Source organism: Pholcus phalangioides, unplaced genomic scaffold (assembly GCF_987345545.1).
Source record: "Pholcus phalangioides strain wild (caught in Gottingen) unplaced genomic scaffold, Ppha-v1.0 ptg000017l_1, whole genome shotgun sequence".
In the NCBI taxonomy this organism is placed as follows: Eukaryota; Metazoa; Arthropoda; class Arachnida; order Araneae; family Pholcidae; genus Pholcus; species Pholcus phalangioides.
This window is the reverse complement of record NW_028301610.1, coordinates 53,591,649-53,614,563: the sequence shown is the minus strand read 5'-3', so window position 1 is coordinate 53,614,563 and position 22,915 is coordinate 53,591,649. Positions and strand designations below refer to the sequence as shown.

Genomic DNA, 22,915 nt, shown 5'->3' with positions numbered 1-22,915 from the left:
TGTTCAGAAAGTGATTGTTGAGGCCCAAAAACCATTGTTGCCCTACAGTTTTTTACCCAGCTCTGATGCACTTTTAAAGTAGCCTATCGTTCAAGTCTGGTCCCGTTTGGTATATATATGCAAAATTTGACGACGAACGATCTAAAATTGTAGATTTGTATAGAGAACAGACAGAAAACCAATTTTATATATACAGATAGATTATAACTCCCATTTAAAATGAAATATCGTAAACAATGAAATCCTAATTTCATGATGTTCAAGGAATGAGAAAAAAGTAATTATTGTTGTACACGATTTATTATTGATGAAATATATTAACACGTTGGAATGGTGTCAAGACCCGAGAGTAAAATAGTCAATTATCATTGTATTGAAGTTTCAGTCATGTTCAACTCATAGAATGTAAAATTTCAAATAGGTATAGTATACAGATTTAAAATAATACATTTCCATGTTCATATTTGATATGTACCTACATACTTCAGTGCCAGATCTTGAATCCTGCGAACTATGTAGCTGCAGAAGGCACCATATAATTTTATACAAAAATTAACTAGAGAAAACCATATGAAAAAATCCTGCCCTGATATATCATGGGTCCAGCTTCATGGCCCCCACAAGGGTGCAGGGCTGGCATGGCTTCAGCCCAAAAAGCCTGGGCAATTACCATCATTTTTTGTTTTTTCCTGCTATGGATTTATTATAAAAGGGCCCAGGGCCCTGATCCATAATGTGTGCTTAGGATGAAAAAGATGCCCATGATCACAGTGCCGTAGTGTGCCTTCTTGTGGCAGACTTTTAATTGGGGCTCCTCTTGAAAGGGTAATTATTATGCAAAACAAGTGTGAACTTTTGTGGGGTCCCTATTTGGCTCGAGGCAGTCAGTGTACACGATTTATTATTGATGAAATATATTAACACGAGGATCATGGCTCCCAGGCTAAGTGATTTTTCTGAGAACCTACCTAGAAAATTCTCTTGAGGCCCGGGTGGGCCCATGCGTTAAGATGGCACTGGAGGCAGTGCCTTACTATGTCTTTGGTAGGGACCCAGTTGAAACCAGGTACAAGAGGTGCCAACATGAAGCAAATATTGAGAAGGATTGAAATCTCTATTCGTCCTGTATATATGGGAGTTAAGCCCATAAGCAGGAGGCAGAATAGTGTGTTGCGTTGTATATTCCTGAATTATTGGAAGGAGGGGGGTGCTGAGCACAAACTTTATTGGAGAGCTCAATCAACTTCAGCCCCCAGGTTTCGATGCCTACGTCTCTAGATCGGGGACGTAACTAGGATTTTTACCGCCTGGGGCAAACATGATTCAGCTGACTCCACAATTTCAAAATTCAATCATTTTGTAACAGTGTTCTTTGTTCTCACCTAAAACTGCCACCCCTTATATTTTGCCTCCCAGGACAGTTGCCCCCTCCCCCTCTGGCCCTGCCCGGAATGACCCTTACTTGTTTCTCACACTGTAAATTTCTTATGGAGAGAGGGGCCAGAGTTAAAGATCACAGCCCAGCAGGAGGGGAGGGGATTTATAAATTTAAAAAAAATGAATAAAAAATGGTAAAACAAACGGAACAGATGGAGTATGGTCCGCCACGACTTTGGCGACTTTTTCCTCGCGATAAGTCGCCAAGACTGTCATAATGCTTCTCTGAGTTGCCGTATTTTTTAACACCTTTCCGGTTTCATTGGGTGATACCAGGTGGTGCTGGCTTCGCCAAACAGGATTTTTCTTTTGTTCACTGCATTTTTCCAAAAATTCTAAACAGCCGTTGTCCCATTTCCAGCGCGTCTCTTTGATTATTATTCCTCCATTCTGTAGCTCACGTCATTTGGATTATTATCTACTCGGGTTGTATCATACCGTTTTATTATTTCATTGTATTTATTATTCATCCATTGCCATGCCCTCTTTTTTATCGGTTTATTATTTAAAATGAACCTACAGAATTTTTCATGCCTGGATCCGTTTATTAAAAAAGGGGTCCGGATTTTAGTTTTAATGCATAGAATATTTATTTATTCAACATGCCCGGATCCGTTTATTAAAAAAAAAAGGGGTCCGGGTTTTAGTTTTAATGCATAGATTATTTATTCAACATGCCCGGATCCGGTTATCAAAAAAAGGGTCCGGGTTTTAGTTTTAATACATAAAATATTTATGCCCAGAATTCCTTATGGCCCGATCTGTTTATTATTAAAAAAATGGGCCAGGTGCAATTTTTTATAACTGATATTTTTTTCTATTTTTATGCTTGGTGGTTTCTATTATGTTTTCCACGCTGAATAAATAGTATAATGCATTTAAAAACAACATTAAATTGTGCGCGTTTGCAACTTGTAACAATGGCACTTTCAAAATGGCAATTCCTTCTTCATTGTTGGTGCTTGCCAGGACAGAGGGAGGGAAAATGAGAATGTTGTTTTCCATCGTTCTTGGCGGTGATTTTGGTGTTAAGATGTGGAAAATTTGTATTATTTCAAAAGCGACTGATTATCGTCTAAGATATTCTCCTTCTAAACAAAATAATGTAAAAATGAAACTGAAACTATTTTTGAGAAAAAATTTATTTTGGCGTTCATTGAGTGAATACATTTTCATTATACCATTCGATATCGGACATGTAGAAATTTCCAAACTCTTTCTGATATTCGGTATTCATTCCACATTCCGATGTCTGTCTGACATCCTAATGATATCCTAATAATACCCTTACACTACTGAGGTATACATGATAGACAGCTTATTTCTGAAACTTAAAAAATATTAAGAAGTCACTATATAACAAATAAGGCAAATACACAAAAAATACAAAAATTCCTAATGCATTTTGACACACAATGGGCGTCGCTTTCAGAGAAAAAAAATATTTAACCACTAATCACGCTGACTGAGTATCCCACTTGGATTGAATACCAAATCTTAACTCTCGGTTGCTCATCAGAAAAAGCATGTCTGTTCATTTCAAATGTATTGGTTAAAATGAACCAGAGAGCCTGCGTGTGATAGTAATGCTGCTTCTTGATTGGACCCTTGTGGAATGGAGCTACCTGACTGGTCTATTTGCGTTTTCTTAGAATTCTCCACATAATGAATTTGAGCCATGGCGTTGTGATCGGTGGTATAATTTTATCGTGTACTAATATATTTTTGAAGGCCAAAATATATGTGTCTTCGTAGAAATCAACTGTGGACTTGACTTTTTGAAAAACCCTCACTTACTGAAATTTAAATCTGTCCCTCTTGCCAACAGTGAGCATCGATGGGTGATTTTTCACACTTCTGATTCTTAACACAGTGAGCATGTTCATTTAATCTTGCTTTTATTGCTCTTGTGTGTGTCTGTCTGTCCTACATAACCAAGAGGGCAATCACCACATGGAATATAACAAATGTCCCATTGTTTATTCTGGGGTATAGCATCATTAGAGAGGGCATGAAACCAAAGTTTTTAGTAGGCACAGCTATGGTTGTTAGGTTAAACTTTTTTAAATATGGGTTGATCTTTAATGAGAGTAATGAATTATAGGATATGACTACACTTTCTTTGAGTGGCCTCTGTAATGTTTACTAAAGTGGTTCCTTGGTTTCAAGACTTTACTACTTATTTTGTCAGTGATCTTAGTGTTGAACCCCTTATCTTTTGCAATTGCTCTGATGGTTTCAAGTTCACGGTCTAATGTGTTCCGATCTGAGCAGATGTTAAATTCTCCTGCTACATAAATATAAAATGCTGAAAGTTTGACAAGATCTGAAATGGGGTGGTAGTGAGACCAAGAAAGGCTTACGATAGACAGAGGTTTGGAAATTGATTTCTGTTTATTTACTAATACGTCCATCAAATTCGGATGTGAACTGAACGTGAGGATCTAAGTCATTCAATAATGAGTAACAATTGTTGTAAATCATCTTTAGAGCTGTCACAAAGCACAAAAGTATTATCCATGTATATCCGATAAAATGAGAAGGACACAATGTTCAATAACTTACTCTCAAACTTATCCGTATACCGTATATATATATATATATATCACACAAAATCGGGGAGATGAGACTTCCCATTGCTAGACCATCTGTCTGGGTGTGAAACTTGTCATCAAAGCTGAAGGCTATTTGTGAGAGATGTGAATGTGAGATTGCATATTTCTTCTACTTCAGGCTGTGAAAAATTTGTATTTTAAGTCGCTTTACTAAACAACTAATACTACCAGTTATGGGAGTGTTAGTAAACATTGAAACTACATCAAAAGACACCATGTTAAATTGTTTGGGCTCAACCATATGTATTATTTGAGCGAAGCCTAACGAATTTCTAACCATATTATTATTGGATTTAAAGAGTGCAGAGAGAATTGGAACAAGGAATTTAATGACGCTGTATGAAGATGTACCAATGTTAGAGACTACGGGACAGAGAGATAATGCTAGTTTGCATACTTTTGGTAGGCCATAGATACGTGACAAAATAGCATTTGATGGAATTATGCTCTTTTTTGTATGCGCGGGAAGGGAGACATGCGTCTTTACCACTTCTTTCAATTTTCTCAAGTGGGAATCGGATGGATATTTCTTTAATTCTCTATAAGGACCACTCAAAATATGTGATGTCATTAACTCTGAGTATTGCTCTTTGGGCATTATCACAATTTGCCTCCCTTTATCTGTTCTATATTAAATATGCTGAAATCTTACAGGAAAAAAAAAATAAAAACGATGTTAAAATTTAGGAAAAGATAAACTTCTTTATTTATTGACTGTAGACTTGTAGAGAGCATAGATGCCAGTATATTAAAATGATGCCCATTAAAATATACTTTAAGAAACATTTGTATAATTATATGTTATTTTCATTAATCAGACTGTGAATATTACCATGAACAATATTAATGAAGGAAAAAACTTTTTATCTCCAGGTTCTAGTGAACAATCCAGGAAGCTTGTTCATTCAAGGTTTGGAACAATCTGTGCCTCTTTGTTTATTTAATTTGAAAAAATATTTGATGCAGACATTTTAGTAAAAGAAATATTTATCATCTAATGTGTGCGGCTATTAAACCACTGTGATTTTATATTAAATACAAATGGACCTTTATTGTAATGTGACATGTTGAGAAAATGTATATTTGAAGAAATAAATTTATATAAGGTGTATCTTAAAAATTTCATTCTCCCCTCAAAATTTTTTTTTGTTAATTCCTCTTGTTAAGTACCTAAATTTGACTTTATTAGCATTTGAGACTTACAAATTCAAAACTTTGAATTCATTATCATTCAAAATAGGTCAACATAACTTTTTGTCACAGTCAATAATTGTTTTACCAAAGTTTTTTTTTATTTGAAGCTTTCGAAACAGTTTGCTTTTTTCCATTTTTGCTGTATTGTGATGTGATTCTATACCTATCTTGGTTCAAATTTGGGTCTTACATGCTTATGCCACATTTCTTTCTCATTTCCTAACAAGATTTAAATTTTATTGACAGTTTAACCCAAGGCCGTAACTGTGATTTTTGCCACCCAGGGCATACATTATTTTGCTGCCCCCCACAACTTTAAAATTTGATAATTTTGTAATGGTGTTCTTTGTTCCCACCTAAAACTGCTGCCCCCTAAAATTTGCTGCCCAGGGCAGTTGCCCCCTCTAGTTATAGCCCTGGTTTAACCGCCAGAATATAGTTTTTATTTGCAAAAATATCAGTGAAACTGATTCAAACACTTTCAGTTTTTTTATTGTACATAGAGGACATAAAGTATTTTTTGAAACAAGTTTGGAAACACTTGAAGTTAATATAAACTTTTTAACAGAATCCCCATTTATGATTAAAATGTGTGAAAATTTCAATTTTGAAGTAAATTGAAAGTTATTTTGGGTGTCTTTACCACAGAATGTATCAATTGAAGTAAAAGTCAATTTTTTACGTTATTTTTACTATTACATATGAATATGTTACATGCGTTCAAAAATGATGAAACAGCACCAAGCTAGAGATAGCCCTATGTCTAGTATGGTGTTGGCTGAAAGGGGCGTTTGTTGAAAGATGAACAAAGAATCTAAACTTGCTGAGGTATTCATCAAAAAGGAAAGTCAACTGGAAAAGTTTTAATAGAGAGTGAAAAGATCCTTTACAAAGAAAAGGAAACAAATTTTCAGAAGCTAGCTTCTGTAGAGACCGGAACCAGATTCTCCCAAGTTCTCATCACTTATGCAATTTCGAACTTTTCTGAGGATGAATGGAACTAGAAAAAATGTAGTCTGGCCTATCTGTACCTGTGGCAATTTTCGGAAATGGAGGAAAAGGAGATGTATTGAAATAAATTGTGCATTGAATATCAAAGAGTTGAATTGAGCATTTCAAAACTATTGTATTTACTTGCACTTTTTTTTTTATTTATAAAAGACTCGCACTTACCCCCCATTAAAATAAGTTTGATTTGCAAAAATCTGCAAAAGTGAAAACTGTCATAACAAATCTGTCATAAATTCCGCCCTAGGCACCTGCCTCATCACTTTATGCCTGGCACTGGCCCTGTATACATATGTGTGTTACTGAGTGCTTATCTAGTGTTTTGCGTGACTTTTTAATGCTGCCATCTATTTTTTAAACAAAAAGTGAAGTGTGACGATTGAATATCTGTACCATTGTAGGCCTATTGCTCTCTGTGGCGGGACTTTTAAACGGAGATTGGCTTGCATTCACTCTTCAAAGTTGAGAATCACAAGTTAATCAAACTCAGATGCAGCCAATTCGCGCACTGTTGAACCTGGGAACATGATCTGGGATAGATAAATAATAGTGTTTCGATAATTGCAAGGCCACGTCTCCATATACAAATCCATTGAGTAATGTCATAGATTTCTCTGTGCACTGAACACCAACAGTATTCCGATTGGTCTGACGAAAAACCTGTTCTCCATCATTATAAATACTCTAGGCTGAAGCTTCAGCATTGCATTCATTCTTCCGTTCATCCGGCTTTGCCAATAAGCAATTCTGAGTGTTAAGCAGGAAGCTCTCACCTTAATCTACTAACATCATATGATGTTGTGATTGTTCTCTAACCATGTTGAACTAATATTTTCGAGTGTAATGTTTCATGCTACTCCGGCTGGTCTGGGTAGCTGATGAATTCTGACGTATAGTTAATAGATATCTACGCAAAATTCTCAAGGTGATAATGTGGTTGCTGTTAGCGTGATACATCTGTCATGATGTGATTACAATGTGCTGTGCATGGAAAAAAACACTTGATATATAAATTAGCAAAATAAAAAATGTTTTCATCAATAGTTTTTCTTATCCTATGATGGACATTAGAAATGAATCGCGAATTCAAGTATCTGTAAATATTTTTTTTAGGATAAATGAAACATTGTGTGAGATGTGAACTGGTGATATAAAGGCGAAAATTGCTTATCATACTGTTACTCCAGAAAAAAAAGATCGGTGTACAACTGTAACTTACAGGTGACATCAGTTTCTGCTTTCACCTCTCCTTAAGTGCCAATATTCTATTTATGGAACATTGTAGAAAACAAAGAAAAAGAAATTGTTTTCATTAAATTTTGAATTGGATCTATGAATATGTATGTAAAGTATGATCTAGAAGGCCACAACAAGCAAAATGTCCAACAAGGTGGCTGAAAAAAGATGCCGATAAAAAATATGGATGTCAAGTATATCTAAAATACAATCTGGAATAAGAGCAATTACCATGAAGAAAATTAATTACGATAAAATATAATGCACTGTCAATGAAAAATTATTGATTGTCTTATCTAAGTATTGTCTTATCTAAGTAATCGTCTTCGCCGTCGTTGGGAACGGACGTGTTATTATCGCGCTCCGCTCACCGACACGCCAGTACGCCATTTTGTGTCTTTCTTTGTGTTTTTCTTTGTTCTCGTGAGTTTTACTTAGCGTGTTGTTTATTGTTGGGTCATATTCTGCGGTGATTTTCTTTTTTTTTTAGCGCACGTTGGATTGTGAGATAAGTGGTTTTTTTTTATATTGCTCTCATTTTTTTTTTAAATTTTCGTTGTGTATTTTCGATCGACTTATATTTATTTTTCTCGTTCGCATTTCATTTTCGTTGTTTTTTCGCCAGGTTCGGTCGCTTCTTTGATATAAGTTCGTAGGTTTTTGGACGTTAGTGTTAGCAAACAGTGTATACTTTTTCCCGGGTACTCTCAATAACGTTGTTTTCCTTCCATTTGGGCCTATTGTTGTAGTGTTAGTGTTTTGAGATAGTTAGCTAATTCTAATGAGTATAAATTGTACTTCGTAGCTTAATACTTTTTTTGGAGGGTGTTGTATTCTTTATATACATATTTATTTTATTCTTCGTGATTTAGTGCTGAGCATTCTACTTTACGTAATTTTTTCGTATAGTCTCTTACGTATATTTTGCATAGTAATGTATTTTACATTATTTTAATTTCCAGTTAACGTTTCTCATTTTCGTATTGTTAAGTATTATTATTATTATCTAGCTTTAGCAATAGTGTTAGTATGCCTCGACCTCGACTAGTGTTGTGTAGAGCTTGCGACGGGAGGTTTCCCTGGTCTAGGGGTATAGTAGCTGATAGTTTCAATTGTAAAGGGTGCTTGGATAGAAAAAGGCTGGAACTCGAGGTCAAAGCTTTACGGGAAAAAGTTAGGGTGCTAGAGGGCCCGGTTATAACGGACCCTCTGGTCGTCGAGCCACCTGTTGATGAAGAAGCAATCTCCACGAACAACGACATTTTAGAGGGCGAATGGGTGGTCGTGGATGAGGTAGAGGGGGATAGTGATAGGGGTTTAATCATCGGCGATTCTATGGTTAGGGAACTTGGGAACCGAGTGTGTAGGGATTTTCGGGGTTTCGAGCGCTGTTGTCTTCCTGGGGGGAAGATTGGCAACGTTCGAGACGTTTTTCATCGCCGAAAGTTGCCCTTGCGGGTGATTCTGTGGGTGGGAACAAATCAGGTAGGAGCGAATATTAGTGAGTCTCTGTCAGAATACCGGGATTTACTATTATCCGCTAGGGAGGGGGGTTCAGATGTGGCAGTGATTCCAGTGCTGCCAAGGGGTAGTAGGGGATATAGGAGTAGGATCCACCAATTCAATATAGGCCTGAAGGACATTTGCTCCTCACTTGGGGTCACGTTCTTGGAGCTTCCCGCATTTACCGATAGGTGGCTTCGTTCGGATGGGATCCATCTAAATAAGAGAGGGGTCTGGGAGGTTTACGATAGTCTTAGGTCAGGTTTTTTACTCCCAGACCACGTAGTCGGGAATGCGGGTTAGTTAATGATAATCAAAACAGTACTGACGGGGAATTACCCACCTCTGACTTGGATGGCTTCTCGATTGACAACAAACCACCGGGCAAATTAAAATGTGTGTTAATAAATGCCAGGAGCTTGGGTAACAAGAAAGATTTTTTAGAAACTATGATAGTTGTGGAGGACTTGGATCTTATAGCCATTACAGAATCTTGGGCAAAGGATGGGGATGAATCTTTCTTACACATCTCCGGATACGATACTTTTTTGAGAAATAGATCTGATAGGAAAGGGGGTGGAGTGTTGATATACGTGAAATCATGTTTGAAGGCTAGAGAGTGTAACGTGCAGAGAAGTGATATTGAAACCATATGGGTTGAACTTGAGAACAAAAGACGTCATAAGCTTATTGTTGGGGTTTGTTACAATCCACCGAATAGGGATCAAAACTATATCGCCAAAATGCATGATGAAATTTCCTACATGTGTAAGCGAAAGAGGGTTCTCATACTAGGGGATTTCAATTACCCGGGTATTGATTGGGAGAACCTTTCATCTGGAAATCAGTATGAAAGAGACTTTCTTAAGTTGGTGCTCGAAAATTTCTTGTATCAGCATGTATCAGAAGCCACTAGGGGTACTGCTATTTTGGATTTAGTTCTTACTAGTTCTGAGGATCTAGTTGAACATGTTTCGGTGGGGGAAGAGTTTTCTTCCAGTGATCATCGTATTGTCAGATTTCACTGTAACTTTTCCTCGGGTAAGGTTGATAACAAAAGACTGGTTCCTTGTTTTCGGAGAACTAACTTTGATGTTTTGCGAAGAAGGTTAGCGGAAGTTTTCAAAGACCGGTTGGAATCAGTAGGGGTGGTAAGTCAATGGGAAGAATTTAGTATGAAGCTGTCCTCTGTTTTGCACGACGTCATACCCTTTGTTCGAAAAAAGCGTGTTTGTACATCACACCCTCTATGGTTCACGGATAGCGTGCGGAACCTTTATCTTGAAAAGAAAAGAGCATTCAGAGAGTATAAAAGTGGACGAGGTGACCTATCATTGTTTACTGATAAAAGAAGACTGTTGAAGAAAGCGATAAGGGATAGTAAAAAGCAAGTTGAATCTATGTTGGCAGATAACATTGGCTCTGACCCAAAATCATTTTTTCGATACGTCAATAATGGATGTAAGGGGACAGTTGGCCCCCTCTCGATAGGAGGCTCAAAAGTAGAGAGCAATGTAGGCATGTGTAGTGCTTTCAATGACTTTTTCGCGTCGGTTTTTAATGGAGATAATGATATTCGATATACGGGTGTTGCATGGGGTAATAAAACGCTCAACGATATTCAAGTGGAAGACGTGGAGGTCCTAAATCTTCTAAGAAATGTATGTGCAAGCAAAGCACCAGGACCAGATGATATCTATCCCAGGGTTCTCAGGGAAGGTGCTAATGAATTGTTGGGGCCAGTCGCACAGATATACAGGAGTAGTGTTGCTGAGGGTATCGTCCCGAGAGATTGGAAACTGGCTAACGTTGTTCCGATATTTAAGAAGGGTAGTAGAGAAGTGGTGTCTAATTATCGTCCAGTGAGTTTGACGAGCTCCCTCTCGAAAATTTTGGAAATTATCATCAAAAGGCAGTTTGTGAAGTGGATAGACGAGAATAATGTATTGTCGGATAATCAGCATGGGTTCAGGAAGGGGAAGTCATGTGTAACTAACCTCCTTTGCTTCTATGATTACGTGACTAAGGCTTTGGGTAAGAGCAAAAATGTCGACGTTGTTTACCTTGATTTCCAGAAGGCATTCGATCGGGTCCAACACGGCAAACTCTTGAAGCGTTTACACGAGATTGGAATAGGGGGCAACTTGCTGAATTGGATAGAATCGTGGTTAAGAGATAGGTCGCAACGAGTTATGGTGAACGGGGAATTCTCTGGTTGGACAGACGTCACAAGTGGAGTTCCTCAGGGAAGTGTCCTTGGCCCCATACTTTTTTCACTTTTTATCGACAAACTCGATCAGGGTATCGATGGAATTACTAGCAAATTCGCAGATGATGTGAAGCTAATGGGGGTAATCGGAAATGAAAGCGATAGGGAGTTGCTCCAGACCAACTTAAACAAGATTGCAGCATGGGCAAATGAATGGAGCATGACGTTTAGCGTAGATAAGTGCATGGTCGCTCATTTTGGTTCGAACAACCCACGGTTCTCTTACGAGTTGAATGGTGTCACTATCCCGGATGCAACTAGAGTCACCGATTTGGGAATTCTCATTGACGAGCGACTTAAGTTTTCTGAACATTGTTCAGCGGTTGTCAAAAAATCGAATAGAGTGCTTGGTCTTATTTTCAAAAAGGTCTCTTCGCGTTCTCCTAAAGTCATTCTTCCGCTTTTTCGAGGCTTCTTTCGTCCTGGACTGGAGTATGCTGTAAGGTTTTGGAGACCATACCTACAGAGGGACATAGACTTGGTTGAAGGGGTGCAGAGAAGAGCTACGCGTGTCCTTATTGGCACACAGGGCTTGAGTTATGAAGAAAGACTTCATTTTTTGAATATGTTTACATTGGATGAACGCAGGTGTCGAGGAGATATGATCGAAGTGTTCAAAATTTTCAATGGGATGGATAGGATGGACCATGAACTTTTAGTACACCGCCAATCGACTGCTTTTACAAGGGGACACCAGTATCGATTGGTGAGGGACAATGCAAGGTTATGGTGTCGCAGGGAATTTTTCTCCAATAGGGTTGTTAATAAATGGAATAGCTTACCCCCGGAGGTAGTAAATTGTAACACAATTGACACGTTTAAAAAGAAATACGATAAACATGTTGGGGTAAATCGAGAAGCTATCCATTCTTAGAATAAGACAACCATAAGTATTCTTTATGGGCATTGTATAATATTTTATCATGTGTATATATTGTTTGTAATTTGTGTTAATTGCATTTTTAATTGGGTTGCTGTATTTTTGAAACATATGACAACCATATTTTTATGGGCATCTTTTTATCAGCCACCTCGTTGGGCATTTTGCCTGTTGTGGCGTTGTATTTGTATTTGTATAACTTCTCGATTCGTCCCAGAATTAATGTTGTATTTCTTTTTTTTAAATGTGTCAAAACTGTGATAGAATTCATGACACCAAGGATTAAAATTTATTCCATTTATTCACAACCCTGTTAGAGAAAAATTCTCTGCGACACCACAACTTGGAGGTGCCCTTACTAATCAATATTGGTGTTGCCTTGTCAAAGCGCTCTATTGACAGTATATTAATAACTCACGGTCCATCCTACCTACTCCGTTCAAAAATTTCAACACTTTGATCCCCTACATTTGTGTTCCCCTAATTTAAACATATTCAAAAAACGCAATTTCTCTTCATAGCTCAAGCCATGTATACCCACTAGTATTTTACTGGCTCTTTGCTCCTCTTTAACCAAGTTTATGTCTCTCTGTAGGCATGGTCCTTCCAGGCTTGCAGCCAGAAATTTCGTTTGGAGGGGGACCAAAGTGGTTGAACAATAGAGTTAGCCATCTTTTCCCTTTTTTCAGGCAATTTAGGGGGGCAGACGCCAAAGTCCCCCATCCCAACTACAGCCTTGGGTCCCTCTGTAGGTATGTACCAAAATCTTATGGTACACTCCAGTCCAGGATGAAGCATCAGAGAAGTAGAAGGATAACTTCAGGACAATATGCAGAGACCTGTTAAGAAAGAGAGCAAGCATCATTTTTTGACCATCGCAGAATAATTTTCAGAAAACTTAAGCCGCTCCTTGATGAGGATTCCCAAAACAGGGATCCTAGTTCCATATGAAATATTACCATTCAAGTCAAAAGTGAAACTGGGGTTGTTCGAATCAAAATGAGCGAATGTACACTGATTAATGCTCGAAGTCCAGTTTCATTTATTTGCCCATGCTGCAATCATATTCAAGTTCATCTGAAGCAGGGATGCAGGAAGTCAAAAATGATTGGTGTTGCTCAAAGTATGCGAGTCATTTCTCTGTACAGGCCACGATATTTACATATATTTTCCACTAACCATACATCCTTTTTTTTGAAGTAGAGTGTTCTACAACTTGAACTGTGTGCCGTGGCACCCTGCAAAGGTTTTTCGAAGAGACCCTTTGTTAAATTGCTCTGGGGAGTCGCAGATAAGCGTTGATTAGGGAGAGAGGTGCTGTGGCTGGGAAAACTTTAAAAACCCCTGATAGAACCAAGTGATTTTTCTGAAGCCATATTAGGCAAATTAATCGAAAGTTTCAACCATATCTAATTTTTGTGAGACTATTCTTCTCTTGGACCCCCGAGCCGTACCTGGGTGGGTCCATTCTTTTTGACGACACGCCCACCCTTACTTAAGGGCCCGGTGCGTCTCAACAGTTTAGGACCCGAAAAATATTTGCCCGATTTCATATATTTTGTGGGGGGAAAAGGAATTGGCATCCATTATTTCAAAATATATGAGAATGCTGTGAAATATCCGTACAGAAAATGTTAAATACACAATTCAATAAATTAACACAAAAACTGGCAAAAATTCAGCACTGAAGGTAATTTTAAACTAATGAGAGAAAAAACATCCTGAAGCTGATAAAAATTTTGGACTTGATGAATCAAAAATAATTGAAATAAATAATTCCAGTACCACACACACAATAAAAATTCAGAATTTATGGGTGGGGGAGATGATTTTAGAATTGTGTGTGTTGAAACTTCAGAATTAAATGCAAGAAGTAATTTCAGAATTCCTGAAAGCCATGAATTATTGTTTACCGTGAGCACAAGCCCACAAAGCACAGTGCTCAGTGCGGCTGCTCCTGTCGTACACTCCTAAGAGTGGCTCTCACTTTCACAGTAGAAATCACTTTTTCTCATTTCTCTTTGACAGCCTCAGCCGTTTTCTTCACTGAGGGGCAAAGCAAGAATTAGGGAACGGGGGGGGGGGGTGAGACTAAGGTGAAGAGATGCTTGGCTAGTCAGTGAATATCTGTTGTTTAAATTTTGTTGGCTGGGCTATGCCTTCACATCCCATAGGCTGGGACTTTTGGGGGGGCCCCAGTAGAGGCGGATTTAAGGGCAGGCGCACCAGACACACACCCTGGGCTGCGTAAAACCCAAACATTACACTTTTTTTCTAATTTAAAGTTTAATTTAACTTAATCTAGCTGCCTGTCACTGTAAGGTAAGCTTATATATTAATTACGATTTGAGGCCCAGTGGGAAACATTTGGGAAACATATTGGATACAAAACATATTGGAAAACATTTGGATTGGCGCCGCGGAACAAGAAAAAAAGAAGTTCTGGAACTAAAAGTTCTTAGGAAATGGAAAGATAACATCTGAAAGAGAGAAATGTGAGATTTTCCAGGAGTAGATTGTATGTGTGTGTGTGTGTTAGTGAGTGGTCTTTTGTTGTTATTAAAAGATGTAGGAAGAACAGTTGGAAGTTAGATTAACTGAGCGAATTCGAAATAATAGAACCATCGATCGAACTCCTTTTTGAGAATAGTTTGCTCTGTACAAGTCTCACAAACACCAATTGTCACGGTAAGTTTGATAAATTTTGCAGCATTTATCACTTTTACCGGTGATTATGCATAATCCTTTTAGACGCTGTATGCACAAACGTACGGGTTGCTTCTTTTCACTTTAGATATTCTTTTTTAACATCAGGGATGTTCAGCTCAAACTTCAAGAATTGTGCGTTATCCTTGAATTGAAGTCCCTGAGGTTAAAAAAAAAATCTACAGAGTGAAAAAAACAACCCCTTCCCAGTGCCGTCTTAATGCATGGTGCTCACCCAGAAGCTTCAAGAGTAGAGGGGCCTCACGAAAATGAGAACTAGTTAAAATTTTCTAGAATTTACTTGGTAGGGCCTCAGAAAAACCACTTGGCCCGTGGGGGGGGGGGGGGGTACATGATGCGGTTAAGACGGCCCTGCCCCTTCCCAGCGCCGTAGCGTGCTTTCTCGGGAGCAGTATTTTCTTGAAATAGTTATGCTCAGAAAAAGGAGGAGTTACAAGCGCATCCCCCTTCCATTCCGCTCAGGGCACCGCCCAAGTTGCCTCAGAATAGTTACGGACCTGCCCAAGTTGCAAGGCTTGGTGCTTTAGCTGGTGTTTGTCTGCCCCTTCTGTTTTTTAGTACTGGGTCTGAAAGGGATAATTTCAAATGAAGTTCACATCAGTCTTATAAATATGAAAGAAATCATACGTGATTTCACTTTAATTTAACCACTTTTATTATCAGCTTTGCTCGTACGTGATGCGTGCACTACATGAATTTTACCATAAAATTAAATTAAAATAAGTACAATAGATAGATCCTTTGTGATGAATATACTGCATGAATGTGTGACGTTTTGCTTTTTTAATGTTTTTAAATCTCTTAATTAAAACTTTGCTCTTATCAATAACATCAAATACATCTGGGATCCCAGCCTTAATGATATTATCCCGCTTTCCCAAACCCCTCCCAGTATTACTCTTCCTTCTGACCTTCCCCCTACCTTCACCTCCTCTCCCTTTAGTCCCCACCCCTCGAACCCTCCCTCCTCCTTAATCTCCCATTCTCCTCCCCGAAACAATCTCATCAGAATCGGAACAGTTAATACAAGAAGCATAATTAATAAAATATCTTTCTTCGAATCCATCCTACTGGCTCATAATCCCAAATTTCTTGCGGTTACAGAAACTTGGTTGCATAGTAATATCAGCAATACCAAATTTCTACCACAGAATTTTTTTTTTTTTTTTTTTTTTTAATTGGACAAAACAGAACACGTTACAAAATACATAAGAAAGAGAGATGATAAAACAAAATACATAATAAATAAACAAAAATGGACATACATATACACCCACTCTGTGACCCTCAAGCGACTACTTGTCCTTCCAGAAGGTCGAATAATTTGCAATACTATATTTCTATTTTTCAAGCAACCTCCATTATTGTTCTATTATCATAAACAAAAAAAAAAACATTTTCAAAATAATTTATATTCGTGTGCACGCACAATAGTTGGATTTTTATAACATCACAAAAATATGTTGAAAATATTTAAAATTAAAACAAAAATACATCGTATTCATAGTATTATCTCTTCAAATTTTGATTATTGTTCATGAAAATTGTTGAAAATATAGATATTTATGATAGATATCTCTATGCACAAAAATTAAACACATGTATTTTGTAAAAGCCAGAAAAAAAAAATTTTTTTTTTTGTATTAGTAAATATTTCTATTGTATTAGCGTTTCAAATACAATGCTCTTTGCAAAATCAAAAATATTATAATTCAATCTTTTATTAGTATAATTAGCAGTTTGGTATTTATTTAATACCTTTGGAGCAGTGTAACTAAAACTTTTTTTGAATAGAGTTTTATTTATTTCTGGCACTTGATATTCCATACTTAATCTACTTGAAGATCTGTTTTGATTCTTTATTAACCATTCTTCATTTGCTATAACAAATTTTATTATTCTGTATATATAGTTTTGTCTTATGGATAATGCATGTCACTCAGTTTTGTTTTGGTTAGTGGGATTAGTTTTTATTGTGAATCCGATTTTATTATATATATTATCTAATTTATTTATGTTAGTATAATATGCACCTCCCCAGGCACAGATTCCATATGTTACAATTGAATATATCCATGCGTAAAATATATCTTTAAAAATTTTTTCATCTATTGCATTTTTAAGTCTATATAATACCGCTGCAAAAGTTCGAATTCTTTTAGTTATTTTTCCACAATGCAAATTCCATTTTAGGTCGTCCTGTATTATTATGCCCAGATAATTGTAGTCGAAAACTCTATTTATTTCTTGGCAGTTACAGTATGATATACTATGACTAGGGGAATGGTTATGAATTTTTATATGTATATTATTAAAATTATTTATGTTTTTTGTCTTTAAGCAAAAATATTTAGTTTTTTGAATATTTATCTGCAGTTTGTTTTTACTTAGCCAACTATTTATTTTGAAAAGATCTTCTTCTACTTTTTTAAATAAATTTTCCATTTCCATCTCTTCTACATACAGTACTGTATCATCAGCAAAAGATATTAAGTTTCCATTTAGTTCTAGTTTACAAAATTCGTTTATATATATGAGGAAAAGTACAGGTCCCAGAACTGATCCCTGAGGTACGCTTTTTTTTACTTCCAAGAATGTACTAATTTTTTCATTTATTTTAACTGCTTGTTGTCTATTGTAATAATATGTTTCAAACCATTTCAATATATTACCACGTATGCCGGCTGAGTAAAGTTTCTTAGTTAGGATATTAAAGTCAACGTAATCAAAGGCTCGTTTAAGATCTAGGAATACGGTTATTGAGTATTTGTTTAAGTTATATCCATTGTTTAAACAATTACATAAATCAATTATAGCCATTTCTGTATTTTTTTTCTTTTGGAATCCGTATTGGTTGGTGACAAAAAATTTTTGATGATTTAAGAAATTTAGAAGTTGTTTTTTTATACATTTTTCCATAACTTTTGAAAAAACAGGTAGAATAGAGATTGGTCTGTAATTTATTAAGTCGGTTGCATCTCCTTTTTTGTAAACTGGGTGTACCAGGGAATATTTGAGTTCCGGACAAAAAAGTCCATTTGATATTGATGAATTTATGAGATTTTTTACTACGTTTAAATGGTATGTTGAAATAATTTTAATCATTTTAGGGGTAATTTTACCGTATCCACTTGATTTGTTTTCTTTTATTTCTTTAATTACATCCTTTATTATTGCATCAATGGTTTCAAAATAAAACATAGAATTACTTGCATTATTATTATTTGTTTGTGCTGTGCAAAAATAATGTTCATTTTCTTCTACATCCTCCAAATTTCTGTTTATGAAATCGACATTGAATCTTTCAGCCATATCTGAAGCACATTGGAATTCTGGTAATATGTTGTTCTTTATATTTTTGTTCAAAATGGTTTCATTTATACATTTCCATTGCAGCCTTTTATTATTTTCACAAGTGTTGAAATTGTTCTTAATGTATTTCAGTTTTGTGGTTTTTATGAGTTTTTTTAATTCTTTGTCGTAGTTCTTGTATTCTATTTCAAAGGATACTATATTTGGGTATTTTTTGTATTTTTTGTACAACTTTTCTTTGTAGTTTATTCTATCTATAATTTCCTTGGTGATCCATTTTTTCTTATATTTTTTTGGATTTTTTTCATTTATACATTTCCATTGCAGCCTTTTATTATTTTCACAAGTGTTGAAATTGTTCTTAATGTATTTCAGTTTTGTGGTTTTTATGAGTTTTTTTAATTCTTTGTCGTAGTTCTTGTATTCTATTTCAAAGGATACTATATTTGGGTATTTTTTGTATTTTTTGTACAACTTTTCTTTGTAGTTTATTCTATCTATAATTTCCTTGGTGATCCATTTTTTCTTATATTTTTTTGGATTTTTTTTAACCGTTTTAGACCATAAGTTCGAGTTTAATGTTAAAACATCCATGAACCGTTTGTATTTATTTTTAGTATTACTCTCTTCAATAATAGTCGTTAAATTTAAATTTGAAATGAATTTTTCAAATTTTTCATAGTTTATTATCGTTATTTGTTCATTTGTTCTGTTGATTTTTATATTCCTTTCCAAAAAATTGATGTAACCTATAATTGGGTAATGGTCAGTGACTTGTGTTTTGTAAACAGTGAATTCTTGTGTGGTTGTTTGTTTGGTTCTATAGAAAGCATGGTCAATACATGTTTTAGTTCCATTTCCTTCTATAGTTACGTTTTCATGTAATGGATGAAATTCATTTAACGCCATTATATCAAGATATTTTGATGTTTCTATGTCTTCTCCATAAAGATTGATATTTATGTCTCCCACTATTAATGTATTACTTTTCGAATTTAACATGTAGAACTCCAATTCATCATTAAATTGTGATATGGTATAACAATGTGATCTGTAGATTTGTAATATTTCTAGCTCATAATCAGGGAGAAATATGCAAAGTTCTTCTGCTGTTTGGAATTTATAGCTTTTTTTTTGTATTGATCTAATTGACTTGTTTATATACATAATGACTCCTCCTGACCTATTATAGGTTCTACAGTTTGCGCAACTGTAATAGTCATTTATATTATCTGAAATATAATACTTAAACAATTCGTCTGTTTCTATCCATATTTCATTTAGACAAATAATATCTATTGATGCATTCAAAGACTTTAAAAATGCTGTAAAGTTGTCAAAATTTGCTCTTAAGTATTAAAAATGTTAGTGTTTCATTTGTGTTAGCGGGTCTTTTGAAAATTTTTTTAACCTCTTCGATATCCTCCAATGGTTTTTGGTTTAGTGTAGATATTTGATCAATATCAGTTTCCATTTATGTTTGTGTCTAGTTTGTGTAATTGCTCTTGTTCTGTTATTCGCAATATTTTTGACTTTTCATCTTTTCGGAGGAAAATTTTACCTTCTTTAACCCATGCAAATTTGTAGTCATTTGCATTTTGAAATTGTCTTACCATAAAAAAAAGCTTCTTGTTTTCTATTGTTAAATGTTCATTGACATAAATTCTGTTGTCTTTAAAATTAGTATTGATTTGGTCAGCTGTTAACGTGTTCTGTCCTCTCGCTTGCTGGATCCAGATGGTTTTTGATCTTTCACTTTGAAATCTTACAATAATCGGCCTAGGTTTCTTGTTGTTCTGCGGTGTGCACTTTCTATTACAGTTTCTTGTTGAATATCCAAGTTTATTTTCACTTTTTGAAGTATTTCATCAACATTTTCATTCTCAATTTCAGGAATTCCATTGATCTCTCCGTTGTTTTTTCTGCTTCTCGTTTCAATATCATTCATTCGTTGTTTCAGTTCTTTAAGTTCAGTTTTCAAATTTTTGTTCTCTAATTTCATTTCCTCGTTTTCCTCTGTTAGATGTACCACTATTTCTTTCACATTCTCTTATTTTTTACCAATGTCATCCATACGCCCTGAATTGAATTTGATTGCCTTTATCACATTTTGTATCTCGTTCTCCAGATGTTTTTGTCTCTCGATAATTTCCTGTGTTGCTTGCTTGATGGTATTTCTCATTTCTTGTTTCAGCTCTCTTATCATATTGTCAAAATTTTTGAAATTGTCATCCAATTCACTGTCTTTGCTGGTTTTTTTCTCTAGTCCTTGATTTGCTGCGACACATTTGGGGCAAGTATAGTCTGTTTTCTTTGCTTTTGACATTTTTCTGAATGCAGCTTCCTTAAAACCTGCGCAAACTGGATGTATATATAATTCACATTGTTTGCAGCAGAAAAATTCGTTTTTGTCAATCACTTTGTCCCCGCAGGTACTACACTTCAAATCTCCCATTTTAAAGAACGGAGAAGAGAAAAATAAATAATAATTTGCCTGGTAGACAAACTTCAAAACATAAATATCACCGAAATAAAGGTAAAGTTCTTAGTTTTATATGCGGTTTATAGATGGCAGCACGTGCACCACATAGACGCTTGCAATCACGTTGCTTTGTTTATGTATTTTCAATGCTTATATTTATATTTTAGAAATACCATAATTAGCTGTTTTAACACATTTTATGACAATATACTCATTATTTTTCCTACCTTTAACTTTGATACCTAATTTAAAAGGATAATTCCTTAATTATTAGTCAAAAATCAGGAGCTTGTAAATCACACGTATGTAAACAAAGGTGGTCGTTGCCAGATCATTTCTCTGCCTTTCGTAAAGATCGAAACACGCGGAGGAGGCGTTGCCCTTGTTTTCAACAGTTCTATACCCCTAATTGAAATCCCTCTTGAATCAAATATTGAAATTGTCGGTGCCGAATGGCATCATCACAACTGCATTCCCATTGCAATTTTCTCCCTTTACATACCCCCTGCCTCAGACCCTCACTACTTCATTGAACTTGAAACAATACTGGACCGATTTCATAATTCTCATCTTCTAATTATAGCCGGTGATTGGAATCTACCCGGTATAGATTGGCATAAAATGCCGTCCCTCTCGGGAAACCAAGGTATTAACAATAGAGTTCTCGACATTTTCCAAAAATTCAACCTCGTCCAAACCATCTTGGAACCCACAAGAATATCCAATCACTCAATCTCCACATTAGACTTAATTGCAGTTTCCAACAATATTCTGGTTTCCTATTTTTCAGTTTTTAATGGCTGTTCCGACCACAAAATCTCTTTTTTTAGATTTCTTTCTTCATCATACCATCCCTCCTTTTTATCGTGCCAGAAAACTCAACTTTAACAAGGCCAACTACCCTCTCATGCTAAATATCCTTCGTACCCACTTTCCAGACTTCATCTCCTCTTCTAACGATATTCAACGTCTCTGGAGTAAATTCAAAACTGTTATCGATAAATGCAAAGCCACTGCTCCAAAATATCCTTCATACCCACTTTCCAGACTTCATCTCCTCTTCTAACGATATTCAACATCTATGGAGTAAATTCAAAACTGTTATCGATAAATACAAAGCCACTGTTCCTACCAAGTGCTCCGCATCTAAAAGTTTCTTTAACCCTTGGATCAACCGTGACATTATCCATCTCAAAAGAAGAATTCAACGTGATGTCTCTAAACTCAAATTTAACGACTCCTCTACTCTCAGAAACAAAATCTCTATCTCCACTCGTAACCTCAAAGACCTTATTTCTCGCCACAAATCCAACTACCTATCCCACTCATCGCCTTCCTATCTCAAAACAAATCCCTCAAAATTTTGGAATTTTCTCCTCCCCAAATCAGCAGGTACCTCCTCGCTCAAAACTTCCGACTCGGACCTAACTTCTCCCCTTGATCTTGCCTCCGTATTTAACCGAGCCTTCTCTTCTGTTCCCCCCCCCCCAATACGTCTTTTTTGATTCACTTCATGACTCCTGTCCCATATCTCCTTTTCTAAAGCCGGTTTTCTGAATCTTGTAAAAAAACTAAAACCCCACTCTACTGGCCCAGATGGGATTCCCAATCATATCCTATAATATTTTGTGCTGATGAAATTTGCAACTATCTCTTCATTATATTCAATGTTTCATTGAATACTTCTAATCTACCCAATGACTGGAAAATTAATAAGATAATTCCCATCCATAAATCTAGTTCACTGTCCCACCCTCTCAATTTTAGACTTATTGCAATCACCTCCTCTTGCTGCAAGCTCTTAGAACACATAATTGCCAAGAATATCTGTACCCACCTCGATTTCGATCATTGTTATCTGTATCTACCCAACTAACACTTTTCATACATGACTTAACAGACTCCATTGACAAAAACCTCCAATCCGATATAATTTTCCTAGATTTTTCCAAAGCATATGTCAGGGTGCCCCATAAGCTACTAAAACTGCTGAAATGGGTGGAGGCCTTCCTTATTAACCATAGCCAGTTTGTCTCGTACAAGAGCCAAAACTCCCCTTTCCTTCGTGTCAAATCTGGCACACCCCAGGGCTCTGTCCTCTCACCATTATTATTTCTAATTTACATAAATGATCTACCCAACTCCATAAACTGCCGCATCAGACTCTTCGCTGATGACTGTCTCATCTATAAAACAGTTTCCAATCTTTTTGACCAAGAATCTCTCCAACACAACCTTAACATTATTTCCAA

At 36.0% G+C, this 22,915-nt stretch overlaps 1 protein-coding gene across 6 annotated transcripts in view; it reads left to right on the top strand.

Annotated features, from left to right (window-relative positions):
* Positions 1-22,915, top strand: part of LOC149074117 (uncharacterized) — a 420,692-nt gene that overhangs the window by 359,324 nt on the left and 38,453 nt on the right. For 2 of the 6 annotated variants that reach the window (XM_089246242.1, XM_089246238.1), the window contains 2 exons: positions 4,926-4,962; positions 7,368-7,475. Coding sequence is in view for 5 of the 6 variants with exons in the window: in XM_089246238.1 (XP_089102364.1) it covers positions 4,926-4,962; positions 7,368-7,372 (42 nt within the window). In the remaining variant the exon portion in view is untranslated. Of the gene's footprint in view, positions 1-4,925; positions 5,168-7,367; positions 7,476-22,915 lie in introns of those variants that run through there. The other 4 variants (XM_089246241.1, XM_089246237.1, XM_089246245.1 and 1 more) reach the window with 3 other exon arrangements.